The 17,578-nt window shown below is 41.7% G+C and overlaps 2 protein-coding genes across 2 annotated transcripts in view; both read right to left on the reverse strand.

Annotated features, from left to right (window-relative positions):
* Positions 1-1,344: 1,344 nt before the first annotated feature.
* The window catches only part of LOC110674011 (headcase protein-like), a 241,101-nt gene continuing 224,867 nt past the window's right edge, over positions 1,345-17,578 (reverse strand). The window contains exons 3-5 of the mRNA XM_021855292.1: positions 11,252-11,340; positions 6,137-6,236; positions 1,345-6,024 (exon numbers count right to left, since the gene is read on the reverse strand). Coding sequence (XP_021710984.1) covers positions 5,851-6,024; positions 6,137-6,236; positions 11,252-11,340 — 363 coding nt within the window. The 3' untranslated portion in view covers positions 1,345-5,850. The remainder of the gene's footprint in view (positions 6,025-6,136; positions 6,237-11,251; positions 11,341-17,578) is intronic.
* Positions 4,867-5,706, reverse strand: LOC5574070 (putative lysozyme-like protein). The gene has a single exon (XM_021838582.1). It carries the CDS (start codon positions 5,704-5,706, stop codon positions 4,867-4,869), a length of 840 nt encoding a protein of 279 aa, XP_021694274.1.

The raw sequence follows: 17,578 nt of genomic DNA on the forward strand, positions 1-17,578 counted from the left end.
GGGCTTCGCATAGTAATTTACGTTTAGGAGTGGTTTGCATTAGTTTTTGAATGAGAAATTCATATGTTTATAGGTAGAAGTTGACTTTATTCACGTTGCTGCAATCAATTACTTTAATAAATATCAGCAAATTGCGAACATAATTGAATCAAAAAACTATTATCCTAACACTGGAGGGACGCTCACTGGAAGTGTACGTGTGATTTACGACAAGTTCTGAACAATGCTAATTGAGTTCGTACACAGCGATATAAACATTTTTTTTTCTTCTTGGGTGAAAATTGAGTCTGCCACTATGAGCAGATTCGAATGTTCGCTTCGCCTTTAACATTCATATTGTGTAAATCCCTGATTCTGGCAACACTGCCCACACACATGGTCATGGCGATCAATGACGCTGGCCACGAATGTGCGCACGAAGATTTTCCATCGGTTCGGGTTTCTGAGATGTTTTTGAGGTATTCTGGCTTTTGTTTGTTTGTGTTTGTGTCTCTCTCTCCTATTTGCTTTGTTTGTAAACATTGTCGCGCTCGTTCGCTCTCTCGCTCTCGTTCGCTCTGGCGTCTGTGGCACAGCATTAAATCATCGTCAACAAATTTCGCTAGTCTCTGTTGAGGTAGTACTGGTGTCACCTGTGTCTCAAGTTGTACTTGAGTTCGTATTTTTGTTTTGTAAACATTTTTTAGAATCACAATCATTGATTTGACTACTACAGTGTTTGTGTGTTTGCGTTGGTTTAGAGCCAACCCGGACCGATCCAGTTGTGCCATTTGGTGCAGTGTTGCCATCGATTTATGATTCTGTTTGTGTCTATTAACAGATTGCTGTTGGTCAATGGTGGCAGCTAGCAGTTCGGATTGTTGAGGTATTGCATCAGTGGGAGTAGTACTCTGGTCACTGTCAAGATAGTTCAATGATTATTACTTGAAGAAGAGGATTTGCTCCTTCTGGCGCTGTCTCCAAAGGCCATGTCCTACTGCTTTGTACATTCCGGGTTTTATATCAGCCCCTTATCTATCTCACTGCTTGCATGTGTGTGTCCGTTTGTTTGTATCTTTTTTCAAATATCCTATTTGGTTGTTTGTACATGTGTATTTTGTTCACTTTTCTTCCCTTTTACTATTAGCAAATATGTGGTGATACATCATTAGAGTGGTAATTTACTAAATCAACCATTGTTTATAGTTTTCTCCACCTGTCAAAACATTTTCCAAGGTATTAACAAAGTTATAGAGGGTTAAACCAAAAACTGTGTTTTGTGTGTATTTTGTATCGGTGTTTCCAGTTAGTTTGGAAGAACTTTTTCCGGTTCATTTGTGTTTGTTGTAATGTTGACATCTTTGCTTCGGCTTCAAATGTGATTAGATTCAAATATGATGCAACCAAATATGCTTATCTATTCAAAATTTACCGTAAATTTAACTAAAAGCGTAACATTTCTCGAAATAAAAGGGCGTGTGGTACACAGAAAAACGACTTACCTTTTACGTCATATCTAGTTAGGAGACAAAAACGTACATTTATCCTAATAACTGCATCCACTTCACAGTCAATGTGCTGCGTGCGTACAGTGTGCATTAAACTTGGCTTAAATTCAAGGAAAAATGCGATTCTATGCTAAGAGAATTTCCTTATCGGAAGAGCACTCTTCCCGACGTGGACTGTCCATTTGTACGTGACTTCATCAGATGATCTGAGAATTTTATTTTGTTTTAATCTTAAACTTGTGACAGTCTCCATTGATTAGAAGAGAGTCTGGCACGATAAAATTTGGTTAAACATAAAAAATAACATAATAACTCGACAGCCCGCTCCGTCAGAAGAGTGGCACTTCCCATAGTCGAATCCACTCACGGTGTTTACAAACTACGTCTACGTAGGGTACTCACATCTAGTATTTCGTTTATTGTTAGCAGAAACAAGGATATGTCAACATTATGTTCTGGGTGTTTGCTTGCTAAAATCTACGTTCCTAAAGTGGTTTAATTTCATTTAGATTACTTAACATATCTCTATACTTTTCCACAGTATTCCTTCTGTTTTTCATAATCCAGTAAGAGTAAACTCCTAAAGGAGTTCACCAACTCTTTTTCCTATTCCTTGTTTAACAACCAAGACTTAGTGTGTGTTGCTGGTAATTATATTTTCAAGTTTTATTTTCATCTCTTACCTTATTGGCTTAAATGTTAGAACTAGAACTTCCTTAACTCGTATTATTATTTACAAATCAAACGTGATCTATCTCGCATTCACTCGAATTCCCGTTCATTCGCGCAAAAGTTTGACTGGTTGCACTGATCGTTACTGCATCTGTAATCTATTGCTAACTTTCTGAAACTAAACCAAACGATAACTCGACTTCCAATTGCTGCTCGGAAAACGAACGTCTTGCTTGTAACTTTGTAAAAATCGGCATTCCATCCACTAAGTTGCTATTTAAGCATGGTTTTTGCTTAAAACTCTTCCTTTTGCTTTCGTAAATAGGGTGAAGATGATGAACTCGATGGAGTAGGTATGGGGAAGGGATCTTATATCTACCATTAAACGCTACTTGCGTACATTTATTACCGAAAAAAAAAATCCAATTCCGAAAAAATCTTCCAAAATAAAGCCTCTGCCATCCGCCTCAACTGACATTCGCCGCCGAAGCAGTGCTGCCAGCTGATCGGTTTTCGATTCCCGTTGCGTTCCAAATGGGCGTTGATTAAGAAACATTTCGCGAATAGTTACGCATCTTACATTCTACCGATAAAAGCGAAAAACTAGATTCCTCATCGTGCGACGTATCTGTTAGCGGCTTGCTTGCAGTTCGACAGGATTTGGAAGAATCCCTAACTTGACGTTCACGAGGAAAAATTATCACCAGTTGCTTGCTTACCTCTCGTTTTTAACGTATTCTTAACCTGAACTTACCGATTAACTTTAGCGTGTATGGTCATGGTATGTTTTTGAAACGTTAGAATATTCGAAGGGGGTTCTACAAAAGTGTGAGGAAGGAAAAGTTGGGAGAATATTAAGGGGGCGCCTTGCTTAAGCCTTAGTTTGATTTGCAATCATTTCAGTCCTTTTTCCTGGTTGGGATAGTTAGTTAACATTGTGTTTTGGCATTTTTCCGAGCATAAGGGATCCTTGGGAGGCTGCGATTGTGTAAGCATAAAAATAACATAAAATTTTCGAAAATTTTTTGAAATTTTTAAAATTTTGATCGCAAATTTCGAAAAATTAAGTTTAAAAAGAGATTAGAGATTAGAGAGTATTTTTCGATCTTGTGTGTGAAAAGTAAAACAAATCCGTTTTTTCTGATTTTAAGTCAGATAAATATGGAATAACACATTCAAATGTTCGGCCAGCCTCACCAAGGTCCTGAATTTTGAAAAACCTATCTGATATCACCTATGAATGTGCACTTTATTTTCGTACTCACGTGATTGGAATTGGAGCAAAATGTAAATATCGATTTTGTGCAAAATTATTTGCGTTCCATTGCTTCGTATTGTTTTTGAAAATAAAAATCCAAAATTTTGTCCAAAAGTTTGCCTACTTTCACTTGGCTAAAACGTGTAAATTGCTGTTTTCTGCTCCTTCCTTGCTTTTCCTTCTCTTGCTTCCAATGTAAACAATATCCTACAAAAAGTGTGTATGAAAAATACTTCCATCTCTGTTGCTCGTAGGAAACACCCTATTCGGTAAACTTTAAACTCTAACGTCAAGCGGATAAAAGAATACGGCGAGTTTTAGAAACTCCGGGAACTATCATAAAACTTGCTTTTTCTTCGCGTATGCACACCAGTCGCAGTCGAATGTTTGATTATTTTATACACCTTACATTTCCACGATTTTAATCACATGTCGCTTGTTTTTTTTTTTCTTCTTAACACTAAACACTAGATCTCTGACAGATGTATTGAGAATTTCTAACCTTACATGGCAGATAAACTTTTTTTTACGCTTCTCCGATTCGAGAATGAAAGGTCAAAAACATGGAACATTTTTCAGTAATGTTTGGTCATTCGCTCTTCTGCTCGTTCTCTCTTTTTCTCTGGCAACCATGTTCGACCATCTTCGCGCTCATAAATATTGCTTGCTAATCGTTCACTTTTGCAACTGGGCCTATATGTACAGAATTTGAGTTTTGCTTGCCTTCATTTCTTGTATGTCTATATGTATAAACTTCTAAAGGATTATTATTTTTTCCACTTATATCTAGAAGAAATACCTGATTTTACTCTTGTATGTTGACGCTCATCGCCAGAACCAAAAAATTGAAAAACATTCATCCATTCCCTAAAGTGTTTGCCTTTGTTTACCATAACGTCGATAACGGGAAATAACTGATTGTAATGCATTTGTCAATACGCAATTCCTAACCCCGAAATATGTGAGACTTTCGAGGTTCGTTTTAAGCTTAAACACGAGATTACATGGGAGAACCGAACGTTCGCTTAGCTTTCCGTTACTTTGTTTAGCTTTTGATTTTTTTTTGTATAAATGTTATTCTTGTTTTTTTTACTTACAGACTTAGAAAAATGAGATAAACGCGCTTTTCATACTCCTTAAACATTTTAGATTTTCTTTAGATAATATATTTAGTATGATTATGGACTTTTCCATTTTATTTTCTTTAATTTACTTCGCGAAAAATATCTGTACAACACGAATCAAAAATGGTTCAAAAAAAGAAAGAAAAAACACTTTTCTCTTAAAATGCATTGTTCATTGCATATGTAAACGAATAACCGAAAAATATATATCCATAAAACAAACAGCAAAAAATAATAATTTCCAAACTAACACCTTCAGACAAATAAAAATAAAAATAATTATAATAAAACGCAATCGAACTAAATAACAGATTGTAAAATTGCTCTAATTGTTGATATTGAGATAACTGAGAAAATCGTCCGAAAATAGCTGCATGGTTGATGCAGTGGCTGCCGGCATAGTCGCCGTATTGCCCGTAACTGATGGACTGGTAATGAGTCCACCGAGGCCCCCGAAGCTAGAACCTGGGCCAACACCTCCGGCACCGACCGTACCCGCCAGCCGGAGCGAGTTCAATACATTCCCTGAGGATGACGTCGACGACGATGACGACGCACCAGAAGTGCCCCACAATGAGCTCAGTTTGCTCTCGTCATTCCCTGTCCCGGTTGCGGAGCCTATTTCGGTAGGTCGCAGTAACTGAGAGCTGGTACCCCATACATTACCGCGGCCGGTTTCCGGAATCATCCAGATCGAACCGAGTGGTTCCGGATTTGCTTTCGTACCTGAATTTTCCCAGATATTGGCGGAAAAGTTCGAGGATCGGGACTGGGAGGGGACTGTTGACGGATTGGCCGTCATTGACGAGGCCCATATAGAGCCACCGGAAGAAGTACTAGAGGAATCTTTGCTACTAACGTACATACTGTTACTGCTAGTGTTAGTAAACGTGGATGACAAATCCACTGTTGATGACTTGATCGCTCCTGGTGATGGGCTCGGCGGTGGAACACCCCAGAGCGACTTGTTGCCCCAAACGATGTTAGATGACTGTGGTTGAAGAGGTTGCGCGGCGATGGCAGTGGCCCGGCCACTACCGCCGTTGGAATCCCCGGCAAACGAAGCGGAAAACCCGGAATCGAAGCTACTGTTACTCATAGCACTACTGCTGGTGGAGCTGTTGAGGTTGCGCAGCTCCCGGATAAACGAGTTCATCGCTGCCATTGAGTCCACTCCGGTGGACGTCAACGGGGGCGATGCTGCGGCTGACGAGGTGCTATTGCTTCGGCTACAGGTTGCGATGCTGGCGGACGATGAGGTGGCGAACTGGGCATCGGCCACTTTCGGGGACTCCAACGGGGCCTCATGTTATGGCCACTGCTGGAACAGCTGCATCGGCTGTTTGGTGTAGCAGTAGGCCAACGGCTTTACGAAGTGCGTGTCCTGGGCGTGACAGTACGGACACGAAACGCTGTGGCTGTAGTCGCTGTAGAAGTTCAGCCGCTGATGCGGATGCAGCAGCAGCTTGAAACAGTTGTTGCACTACGCGATTAAGGAGAAACAAAGAGAGGAGAATATGGTTATGGTTTCAGTTGAGATGAGATTGCTTAAGATTTTCTAAAGTTGAATGTAACGTATTTTCCGAAGAACCTACCTTCAATCGTTCAGTGCAGCATGGCATCGCAGCAAAAATGTCGTACGAATACATGGTTCCGAGAACCAATGACGAGCCGTCCCATTTCTGGGCGCAAAATCTGAAATTAAATGTAAAAACAGTGCTATAGAACTAACTTCTGCAAGTCTCTAAAAGCTAATCCATTCCTCTTGTCAGAAAGAAGCGCCTAGAACGACGACTAGAAGTGTTCCCCAATTGATAAATGAGAACGACCTATGAATGATTGATTTCATCACCTCAAAGAACACCAATGGTAATTATAGAAGCACCTGTTGCGGGAATGCCGATACTCAATCCACTTTGGTAGAGAAAGACGTATGTGTTACGGTAAGCGTTTCCTAGTTATTGAGTCCGCAGATATTTCAGTATGGATGTTTTAAGTAACGTGGTATCGTTGCCACTACAGATGCTTGTTCGATCTGCTCCTCGATTTTCGGGATTCTGATTTGGGATGATCTGCTTGATCAAGAAGAGTGACCCTATCATTCCCAGTTATTTTTGAACGTCAGTAGACGATTCACGGCTGACGACTGTGTGACCGTCCAGTAAACACACGATCGCATATGATAGCATATAAGAGTACAAAAGTGGAGGCGATATACGTGCATTTTGCATGCACCATTATGACACATGTAAATATATCGCCTCCGGTTTTGTATTATTATGCACTATCGTGTAAGATTTTGTGTTTACTGGGCGGAGGAATACAGACTTCGGCTCGAGGTGAGACTGTAAGGGTTGATGGAAATCCAGCTGAAATAGTGCGGGAAACCGGCATGATGAGAAACAAACTTCAATGAGGGTATTTCTAAGTCCTGAAGAGGTTATGGGCTACAAGCACAAAGAAGCGTCAATCCATGGAATACCGCAATTCGCAGGGATTGGGTACAACACCTGGAAGTTCCGAGAACAGGTGCACCTTGAAGCTTTCGGCGTGTGGGATGCGGTGGAGAAAGAAGCTCCGGCAGATCGACTGGAAGAACAACCGTAATTCTAAAGTCGACTGGAAGACAAACCGTAATCCTAAAGCGGATTGCGCGTCTCCGGCTACAGAAAGGGTCATCGTTACGTGGCCATTTGCTGCAATTCAGAGCTCTGATTAGGCAGCTCCGACAGGGTCCAGAGCTACGAATCAAGCCTGTGGCATTGCACGGAATCAAAAAGAATGGAAAAGAGAAATTTATCAGCAAGTGTCACAGCTGCGACAAGAAGGGTCACATGAAGAAAGACTACAGGGTCAAAAGGCGACGCAAATGTGGCTGATGGTCCGTCCCACTCGGCTTTAGATTGGGTACTGCTTCTAGTACTGCATTCGGTCCCTTTGTACTGCAAAAGGTACCCAAGTTTGACAGATCGCAGTACACTATTCACGGCATTCTAGATTATGCTCTATTACCTTAGGTGCCAAGAAATTTTGGGCAGCTGCAAGGGACATGGAGGTCTATATTTTGTCTTTGGTTCCACCTCGGTCGGTTCCAAGTTAGTAGTATTCATGGCGAACAGCGAACCAACCCAGCGGAAATTAACAGCAAGCTGGAAATTCTTCTGGAACCCGATGCCATTGAGCATCTAGTGAATTGAAGACACTATTTCTCTTCTCTGGAAGCGTTGCAGCAAAAGTAATTATTAACGTGGCTAAGCATGGCAAATCATTGGTGGCTGGCCTGCTTGGCCACCAGGATGAGCAACCGTGGGTTTATCATGACGGCTAAGGATGTTCTGTTCTGTCTCTTCGTGAAAACCTTCTGTTCGACATGAATTTGACGAGCGCTGGTTTGAATGTTCTGTTCAACGGTCAAGTGGCAATACTTGAGAAGGATGATGCAGTGATTGCAAACGCGCACCTACGTGGCAACCTGTAAGCTTCGAAGTTGGAAGTACTTCAGGTGAGTGCAAGATTGGTGAATGTAGAAGATGTGAACCTTTTGCATCCTCGTCTCGGACACCTCGGTGAAGGAAGCATCACTGCATTGATTCTAGAAGATCTTGCGACTAGATTGAACTTCAAACATCAGAAGCTGAAATTTTGAGAAGGTTGTGTCTTCGGAAACGATTGCAGGGATCCCATTCAAAAGGTCGCGGAGCTACAAGACCGCTCGAACGCAAACATTCCGACGTGTGATGGTCAGTACAACATCGCGATGTGCTGGGACGGTGTCGTTGTTTCGTACAGGCTTCTTCCTTGCTCTTGACTTAGCCTCTTTCTCTCCCTTTCAATGATCACACAAACTGAGCGTACGTATTCTGCGGGATGAAGAGTTTACACGTTTTTGTTTGCTTATTTTCATGACAATCTCAGTGCTTCAAAGAGATTTTCTGTCCCCTTTCTCAGTTCGGGGGAGACCATTTTTTCCCATTTCTAGTCAGCTCTTCGTTGCTTCTTTGCAGCTCTTTGCCCAAAAGAGCAAAGAGGAAAGCGAAACCATGCTTCGGTGGCCCACCTGGCTACTGTACGGACAATGTTGGCTGTCTGCGTTCATCATGAATATCATATACACCAGATGGACATTAAAACAGCGTTCCTTCAGGGAAAACTTGAAGAGAACCTGTACATGGAAGTGCCAAAAGGAGTGAAGGTCAAACCGGGTACCATTTGCAAGCTTCAAAACCGCTCTATGGGCTGCAACAAGCTCTTCAGTACTGGAATAACCGGTTGAATGAAGTTTTGCTGAAACTGGGCTTTGTACGTTCCAAAAAGGACTACTGTTTATACACGTTAGCGAAGCCAGGCGATGAGATCTACTTGGTGTTGTACGTCGATGAGCTGTTGATTGTTGGTCGAAATTTAGCCAGAATCCAGAAGCTTAAACACATCCTGTCTTATAAATCTAGATGGCCAATTGCGAGGAATCACTACACCAAAAAGACAGGAGGAATGGTGACTACACCAAAAAAGAAAGGAGGAATGAAGCTTTCGCAAAAAACTGTAGTTGTAAAAAAATTGGACAAATTCGGGTTGAGCGCTTGTAATTGCACGGAGTATTCGTTCGATGGAAGAGGGGTTTCAGTTGTCAAGAAACGGAACTAGAAACTGCCATCTTCATCGGGAGCTCCTTGGCAGCATTATGTACAAAATGTTGGGCGTCAAGCCGGACTTGTGTTTTTCTGTCGGCTATATGGGACGTTATCAACAAGATCCGACTTACAGTCTCTGGACAGCGTTGAAGCGGATTACAAGATATCTAAAAGGAACAACCGCAACTGGATTGACCTTCAAGAACTCCGAATCTACCAAACCGCTTATTGGATACGTAGATGCTGACTGGGCGACGTACGTTGAAGACCGAAAGTCAGTATCGGGCTATTTGTTCAAGGTGTACGGATCCACCGTTCCATGGGTAGACTTAAGGAAGCAACTGTATCCACATCTTCCAGTGAAGCTGAAAGCGTTGCCTTGAGCGCAGCCGTTTCCAACGAAAATTTGACTCGCCGCACTCCTCGAAGACATGAACTACAAGAATCAAAATGAATTTATCTTGCTATACGAAGACAGTAGGGGCTGTATTGGACTTGCGAAGAACCCTGAATCACAAGGGGTCAAACACATCGATATAAAACACCACAATATCAACAAACAGAACAGCAAGCTGATCTTTTCACGAAGATAGATACGGCTCGATTTCAGTACCTCCGGACGTTGATAGGTGTTTCCGATTGAGAGGGTTGAAGCCCCAACCACCGAACAAGTCGGACGTTCAAATTGAACTCTCTACCAATCCACTAGATATTCTTTGATTCTTATCACGAATCTCAAGAGAAACCTTCCCGAAAATGTCCCATTCCATAAGTTGCTTCAGTACCAGAGGATTCAATATCTATTGAGCACTTCGGAGATATCCGAACATCTGCATTAATCAGAATCCAAGGGTGTAGAAGGTCAGGACGGCGGAAGTGATGATTTCGGCATTACAGTACTGACGACAACATAATGACAAACAATCATCCCCCACGACGAATGAAGTTACAAATACCGTTCAATATCTCAAAGGCAATGAATCTGCTTGAAAGGATTACATCGAAGCTAAGCTCATAAAGGTGAATCAGCGCTAGTCTTCACTTGCGTGGGCTCCGTAGCCGTGCGGTTAGCGGCGTCAGTCGTTTAGGCGTATTGTGCTACGGAGTGTGGGTTCGATTCCCGCCCCAGTCGGAGAAAACTTTTCGTCAAACGAAAAATTCTTCACTGGTCGTTCCGTGTGTCCGTTGTCTAATGTTAGTTATGTTCAGTCTGTGCAGCCTATGGCTGAAGACGGTGTTAATTGTCTTTAAAGAAAACTAAGGGTCTTGGAGACTAAATAGTTATTGGAGGAGCGGAAGCTAGAAGTCTTGTCTTTAAGCAGGCTAGAAAGGTACAATGGACGATGTATGATAAATCAATGTTAAATATCATTTCTGTTGTACCTAGAAGAAGTGGAATGCAGTGAGCAATGTGGATTGACTAGATATTGCGAGTTGTTTCTTACAACAGAAAGATCCGAGGGAAAATTCAAAGGTTAGTTTCCTTAAAGATGACCCCTAACCTTCCAATCGATCTCAACAAATGTGTGCGCTTCCCAAGGCTAACGACCCTCCCGAATCGTGAATATCCTGCGAGCTCAGACAGTCATTCTTGTTGCCATCCCGACCAAAGTAACGCCTTAACCACCCTCAAAACGAAAGTCATCAATCATAACCACTCTCTTACTCGCCGAGTCACTCCAGTCTGTGGTGGGACCCAGCTATAATTATGGCAACGATTATATGTCCAATAGCAAACCAAATCGTCCTTTAGCTCTGGGGAAGCCTCGTCGCCATCGCCACCATCCATCGTCCTACTCTGAGCAAATGAATATTCAAATCTGATTCCACTGTGATTTTTTTTGCCTCTTGCGCCAGGTGGGTTCAACAAATTGACCGGATCAAGCGAGAGTGTGCTTTTCCATGAAATTTAATTAGAATGATAATCTGGTCCCATGAGTTTACCGTTTGGGGGGAGAGAGAGAGAATCCACAGGTAGCCAGCGCAGGGACAATGTGGTGTCGGAATAAATGGCCACTCCGAACAGCTGTTTTTTTTTGTTTCGTGGAAACCTGAAATAACAACAATAATAATCATTACCTGCAACGTACAACTCGACTCTGTTCGACGCCATCCAGACACGCCATGCAAACCGACGTCAAGTATTGGACTCGATTCTCGTATTTCACCTGCGGACGAAACGGGAGACAGAGGGAGAAAAATGAGTATCGTTATTAAATCATAAGCGATTTTACGAGCGTTTGATTTTTGTCCTGCGAGTTGAGGACGAGATGGCGCTGCCACGCCGCTAATTTGCATAACACTCAGGCGCACAACCACCGCCGCCGCCACCACCACGATGCTTACGGAGTCTCATTACACTGCTAATTTAAGTTTTGAGGTTAGGTTGTGGATTTGCTCTTTCTTCGTCGAACAGCTAACGATACCATTAATTATTCCGGTGGCAACTTTGTCTTTTGGGGGTTAGCCGACACTGCTCAAGCTCACCCGAGAGCTGTGAAGCAGCGTCATTAGAGAAATATTTTATTTGACCATAATTTCACCCCAAGTTCGATACAGTTTCTCGAAATAACACCCACTACCGAGGCGATATAATCACCATTGGTCCCGGCCAGACGCTTTTTTCCGTTATCCGCTGCTCCACTTCCGTTGTACCGCCGCAAGGACGACTGACGTGCATACAAAAGGCCTTTGTGTGGCGAAGTGCACGCCTTTATGGACACAGACGTCGTCATCGTCTGGCTCGCTCGATCCGTCGCTGTCGGCGTCGTCGTTGTTTTTCGTCCTTTTGGCGGTGGAATCTAGGTCAATGGTGGCTGCCGGGCGTTAAATTTAAACGCTGTAAGCCTCGGTGACGATATATGTAGGTAGGCACTACGCCAAGACCCAGACAGACGACGACGACGGGTGACGTTGATGATGGCTTCACAAAGTTCAATGTGCCCCTGAAAGTAGGCTCGCTCTCGCACTGGGTGCTCGTTTGGGTTGGTGCCCATCGTCATGAATGAAAAAACCGGTCGGATCAGGTGAAAGCATTCTAACGAGAATCAATATTTGTAATGGCTGATGAGGTGGAAAAATCTAGTCTGCGGGTCGGCGCGTTTGGGAAAAGGGCGGCAATGTAAACGGAAAGTGAAAATGTTTCTTTTCTATCGAGGATAGAGGGCGCGCGCAGACACCTAGGCAGACAGCTGATTGCCGCCGACGACGTCTTCGATGGTTGTTTGCTCTGGCACAAAGAGAAGTAGACAGCGGCAAAATGGCAATGATGGATGAAGGTGAATGAGTTGCATACTTTCCGGGGAATCTGGGATGCAGCGAGTGAAGTATATAAACTGGAGGTGAGAGAGTGAACAGTGGGCAACGAACTTTAAGCTTAGCGTTTTCACATAAGAATTAGGACAAACGCTCCCTTAGTGAAGGTAGCTCTAATAGTGGAGGTAGTGTGTTTTGACAGTTTCCGCTCTGATAAATGACTGTGTGGTATTTTTATTTGATCTGCGATGCAAAAATGATACAAGCAATCGAATTATATCTACGAAATGTAATCGTTTAGCTATATAAAAGAATTATTTTGTTTAAACATTTTGCTCCATTGCACCTTTAATGGTGCATCTGTACCCAGTGGAGGGTCCCATAAGAAATCAATGAATTGCGTCACTAAAGGAACAATTCTTAAAACATACCTCCACTATAGGAACACTGTTCCTATTGATGGTGCAATGGTTTTTGTAGGATTTTTTTTTATAAATCGTGGTTATTATACACTTGAATGATAGAATGCAGCACTCAATTTTTGTGTGGGGATTACGAACAATAAACTTTTCGATCTCATGGAAAAAGTACAGGGTGCGCCATCTTTTATGTCGGTACGTACACATTGCATAACTTTGACATATATCAACCGATTGATTTACTGATTTAGATACATTTTGAAAATTTAAATTTAGTACAATTTTAACCATGGATAACTAAAACCAAAACAACGCGCAAAAATGGTGATGCTTTATATTGAAAATAGTCTTTCAGTTGTGCTAACTCAATGTTCATATCCATGAAAATATCATGGTCAACAGGCATCATTCGGCGACATAAATAATCAAAAATGACACATTTCAATAACAATAAATCCATTCCGGATGCATGAAACGCCATTCCGTGACCAAATTATGATTTTTTGGGCCGGCATTCACGCCAAAACATTCATTGCGTCATATTTTTTCAAACAGTACGGATCAATCGATGGGAATCTTTATCTTCGGATTCTGACTCATTATGTCTGTTATCAAATTCGTTAAAATTGTCTTGTCGGCTATTGGTTTCGATAAAATGGCCTGCGTGTCTAGCTGCAAATCAAACTGTTCAGCTTTTGCAAAGAAAAATCCCTATATGTCTGATATAAAAAAGAAGGGACATTTTAATTTGGGGTCCAGATTCGACTCTCCTTGACTTAATTTTTTTGAACATTTTTCAAAGCAAAGTGTATTCCAGCAATTGTCGGACCATTAACGGATTGAAGGCAAACAATCTTGGCGAAATTATCGCAAAATCTCTTGAAAAGCTCGAAAAAGTAATGAAAAATGCATTAAGAAGAGCTCATTTGGCTATGTTCAAAAAATATTTCTTATATTTATTAGGATACTCCTTGACTGATTATTAGACAAACCTTTATTAAATTCATGGACAGATTTTTGGCCGATTCCTAGATTTTACCGAAAATTCTCGTTTGATTTTTTAGAATCACATCTCAGACTTGATTTTTGGTGGGATACACTCAAGATGCTTTGCTGATTGATTGACTTGTATTGATCTTCGGCAGATTCCTGTTATTTTTTTGGATTTATTTTGGATTCGGTCTTATCAGATTATAAGTCAGATTTATTGTAGGTTTACATTAACATCTTTGACGACTTCAAATTTGGTATTGTTTTGAACTCCCTCTTAGATTATACTCGACTTTCTCAGGGATATTTTTGGACTTTCACAGGGATTCCTCCAGACCGTCTCTTGAATTTTGCCGGTGTTCTATCGAACTCACTCTTTGGTGCTTCCGGAATTCCTATAGATTGTTCTTGTCTTCCTATGGGATTCTTTCGGAGAATCCTTCTTTTAGGATTTATCCTGATTCCGTCTCATATTCTTCCCGATTCCTTCTGAGATTTTTTCAGACTCACTCTAGTGAATTGCCTCTGGATTTTTTTCTGAACTTCTCCTGGAATTCATATGATTTTGTTTACTCTGAGAGTTCGTTTAGGATATTGCCGGACACTGTAAGGGAATTTTTCTTTCGGGATTTGGATTCTCTGGATTGAGATTCTTTCAATCAAACTCAATCAGGGATTCTGCCGGACTTCCTTTGGGGATGTATAAAGTATTCTTTAGGGGATTTTGAGATTGGAAAATTTCACGATTTTCCAGAGCAATTAGCAAAGAAAGCTCTCAGTTAATAACTGTGGAAGTGCTCATATAAATACTTAGCTGAGAAGCAGGATTAGGCCCAGTTGGGATTTTATGCCAGAAAGAAGAAGAAAATGCTTCCAGAATCCTTCCGGGGTGCTATTAGAATCCTTTTGGGATGCTACAAGGTTATTTTCGGAACGCATTTGAAGTCCTTTCGAAACACTTCCCGAATACTGTCAGGCTATTTCCAGAATCCTGTAGTGGTGCTTTCAGAATTCTTCCACGGTGCTTCCAGAGCCCTTTCGGGATGCTTCCAGAATTCTTCCGGGATCCTTTTAGCATCTTTTCAGGATGCTTCCAAAATTCTTTCAAAATGCATCTAGCTTCCAGCATGCATCCACGATGCTCCCAGAATCCTGCCGGGATGTCTCTGGAAGAATGTGTTGCAATAGTTTACGCAACATATGTAACTGCATTTGCTGCGAATGTAGGTTCTGCGCCAAAAAGTCGTTATGATGAATAAGTTCATCAATGGCAAGTTGTGAAAGTTTTGTCGATGTTACTATAATAAGAAATTCACACAATGGAATTTGAATACGAATTTCGATACATAAGATTTTGAAATATTCAGCTCACTGGTTCCCCTCAGTTGCCAAAAATCGAACTAGTCAGACATGTACCGCAAGGGCTGTCTATTAAACTTTTCCGAAAGCACCAACCTTCTCACTGATCTCCATTGGCAGATATAAAAGTTTTAAATTATCAATGCTCACTAGCTTGTTAGGTTCAGGGCTATATGGAACTGACCGTGTATTGCCAAAACGTACGTGGGCTCCACAAAAAGATTAAAGATGTCTTTCTCGCTGCACCCGATTGCAACTACGACGTGATAGTCTCAACTGAAATGTGGCTCGACGATACAGTTATTTGGAAACGCATACATTGTGTACCAAAATGATCGCAATATCTTCAACAGTCGCAAATCTCGCGGTGGGGGTGTACTGATTGCTGTGTCAACCGCTATCAATAGCTGTGTTGATCCATCTCCCGTCGCAACGGACCTTGAACATCATTGGGTCAGACTGTCACACTCTGTTGTCAGTATTGGAGTTATCTACCTTCCGCCTGACCGCAAGGCAGATTTGGTTTCTGTCAATAATCACATCGAATCAATCGGAAAAGTACACAACGACCCTCGAGCCAGTGATCACGTATATTGCTAGGTGATTACAACCAGTCTGGTTTGGTTTGGACTCGTGCTAATAACGGCGCACCTATCGTCGATACTTTACAATCGCACATTTCTGTTGCTTGTGCTGCACTACTAGATGGCTTCAGTTTCCATGCATCAGATAAACAATTCCCTTCTTGATCTTGCAATAGTGAACGATATCACATTAGCTGCATATTCTATTTGTGAAGCGGTTGAACCTCTTTCTCTCATTGATGCAGATTATCCTGCTTTGGAAATCGTAATAGCTCTATCAAAACCCGAGGTCATTATTACTTTCGACGAGCCAAGCCTGGATTTAAATAGAGCAAATTACGAAGCATTGAACGATACATTGCAACAAATTGACTGGTCGTTCCTAAATTCACTTGACATTGATGACGCCGTGTTACGCTTCACAAGCCTTAAGTCATAATTATGACAACCACTTTTGTAAAATTTGTTCCACCGCGACGCCCTAATTTTAGGTCCCCATGGGATAATGCTTGCCTCCGACAACTGAAACGATTACGCTTTAAATCACTTCGGAAATACTACAGATCACGTTGTCCGCTTAGCAAACAGCAGTACAACCGTACAAGTAATAACTACCGGACCTATGGCCATTTCTTGTACAAACAGTACACTGTTCGGATGCAAGAAATCCGAAGAAATTCTGGAGTTTTGTTAATTCCAAACGAAAGGAAGACGGGTTGCCAGTCGAAATGTTTCTGGGAGATAATACCAGTAATACTGCTGCGGAGAAGAGCAACCTTTTTGCAACCAACTTTAAGAGTGCATTTAATGAACATTGACCATAACCGGTTCAAATTGGGCAGGATTGTCATAACACTCCAAGTAATCTGGTTACCTTAGGAGGATTCCAAATCTCTCCTGATCAAGTTAGTGCTGCAATTAATAAGCTAAAATCATCTTCCTCAGCAAGTCACGATAGTATCCCTCTGTTCTTTTTGAAAAAGTGCAGTATTGCTCTGATTGAACCACTAACAGCCATTTTCAACAACTCTCTTATAAGCGGTTTTACACCACCGCTTAGGCTTTAAACCTGATTTAATCGTATGGGTAAACGTGGTTTACGGCTTAAGTGAAGGTGAAGAAATCGGCCCTTAGACAGTGTAGATTTCCTACGGCATGGAAATACTCTGAAATGTTTCCTGTATACTATAAGATAAACAAGCGTGATGCCGCCAACTATCCTGGTATCACTTCTTTGTGTGCATGCTCCAAAATTTTCCAAAATCATAATGACCGATACATTGTTTGAGGCCTGCAAATCGTATATTTCCCCGGATCAACACGGATTGTATCCTGAGAGGTCCACATGTACGAATCTTGCTCAATTTGATGCATTCTGCAAAATATGATCGCAGGAGCTCAGGTTGATGCAGTTTACGCAGACTTCAATTCAGCCTTCGATCGAGTTGATCGTGGAATTTTGCTTGCTCGGCTTAGTAAACTCGGAATCTCCGCTGATATCGTAAAATGGTTTCGGTCATACCTAATGGATCGAAAGCTCGTAGTAAAAATTGGTTCTGACAAATCGAGGACTTTCACCAATGTATCCGGTGTGTCACAAGGAAGTAACCTAGGACCACTTCTATTCCCGATATTCATAAACGATCTCTCCTTTGTCCTTCCTCCTAGTTGTCGCCTATTTTATGCGGACGATTTAAAGCTGTATATGACCATCATGAGTGTTCAAGACTGCCTTACTAGTGCTCCCAAGTTAAAGAATTCCAAATTAACCAAGCTTGTAGCACATAGTCCTAAACCTA

Source organism: Aedes aegypti, chromosome 1, assembly GCF_002204515.2.
Source record: "Aedes aegypti strain LVP_AGWG chromosome 1, AaegL5.0 Primary Assembly, whole genome shotgun sequence".
Taxonomy (NCBI): Eukaryota; Metazoa; Arthropoda; class Insecta; order Diptera; family Culicidae; genus Aedes; species Aedes aegypti.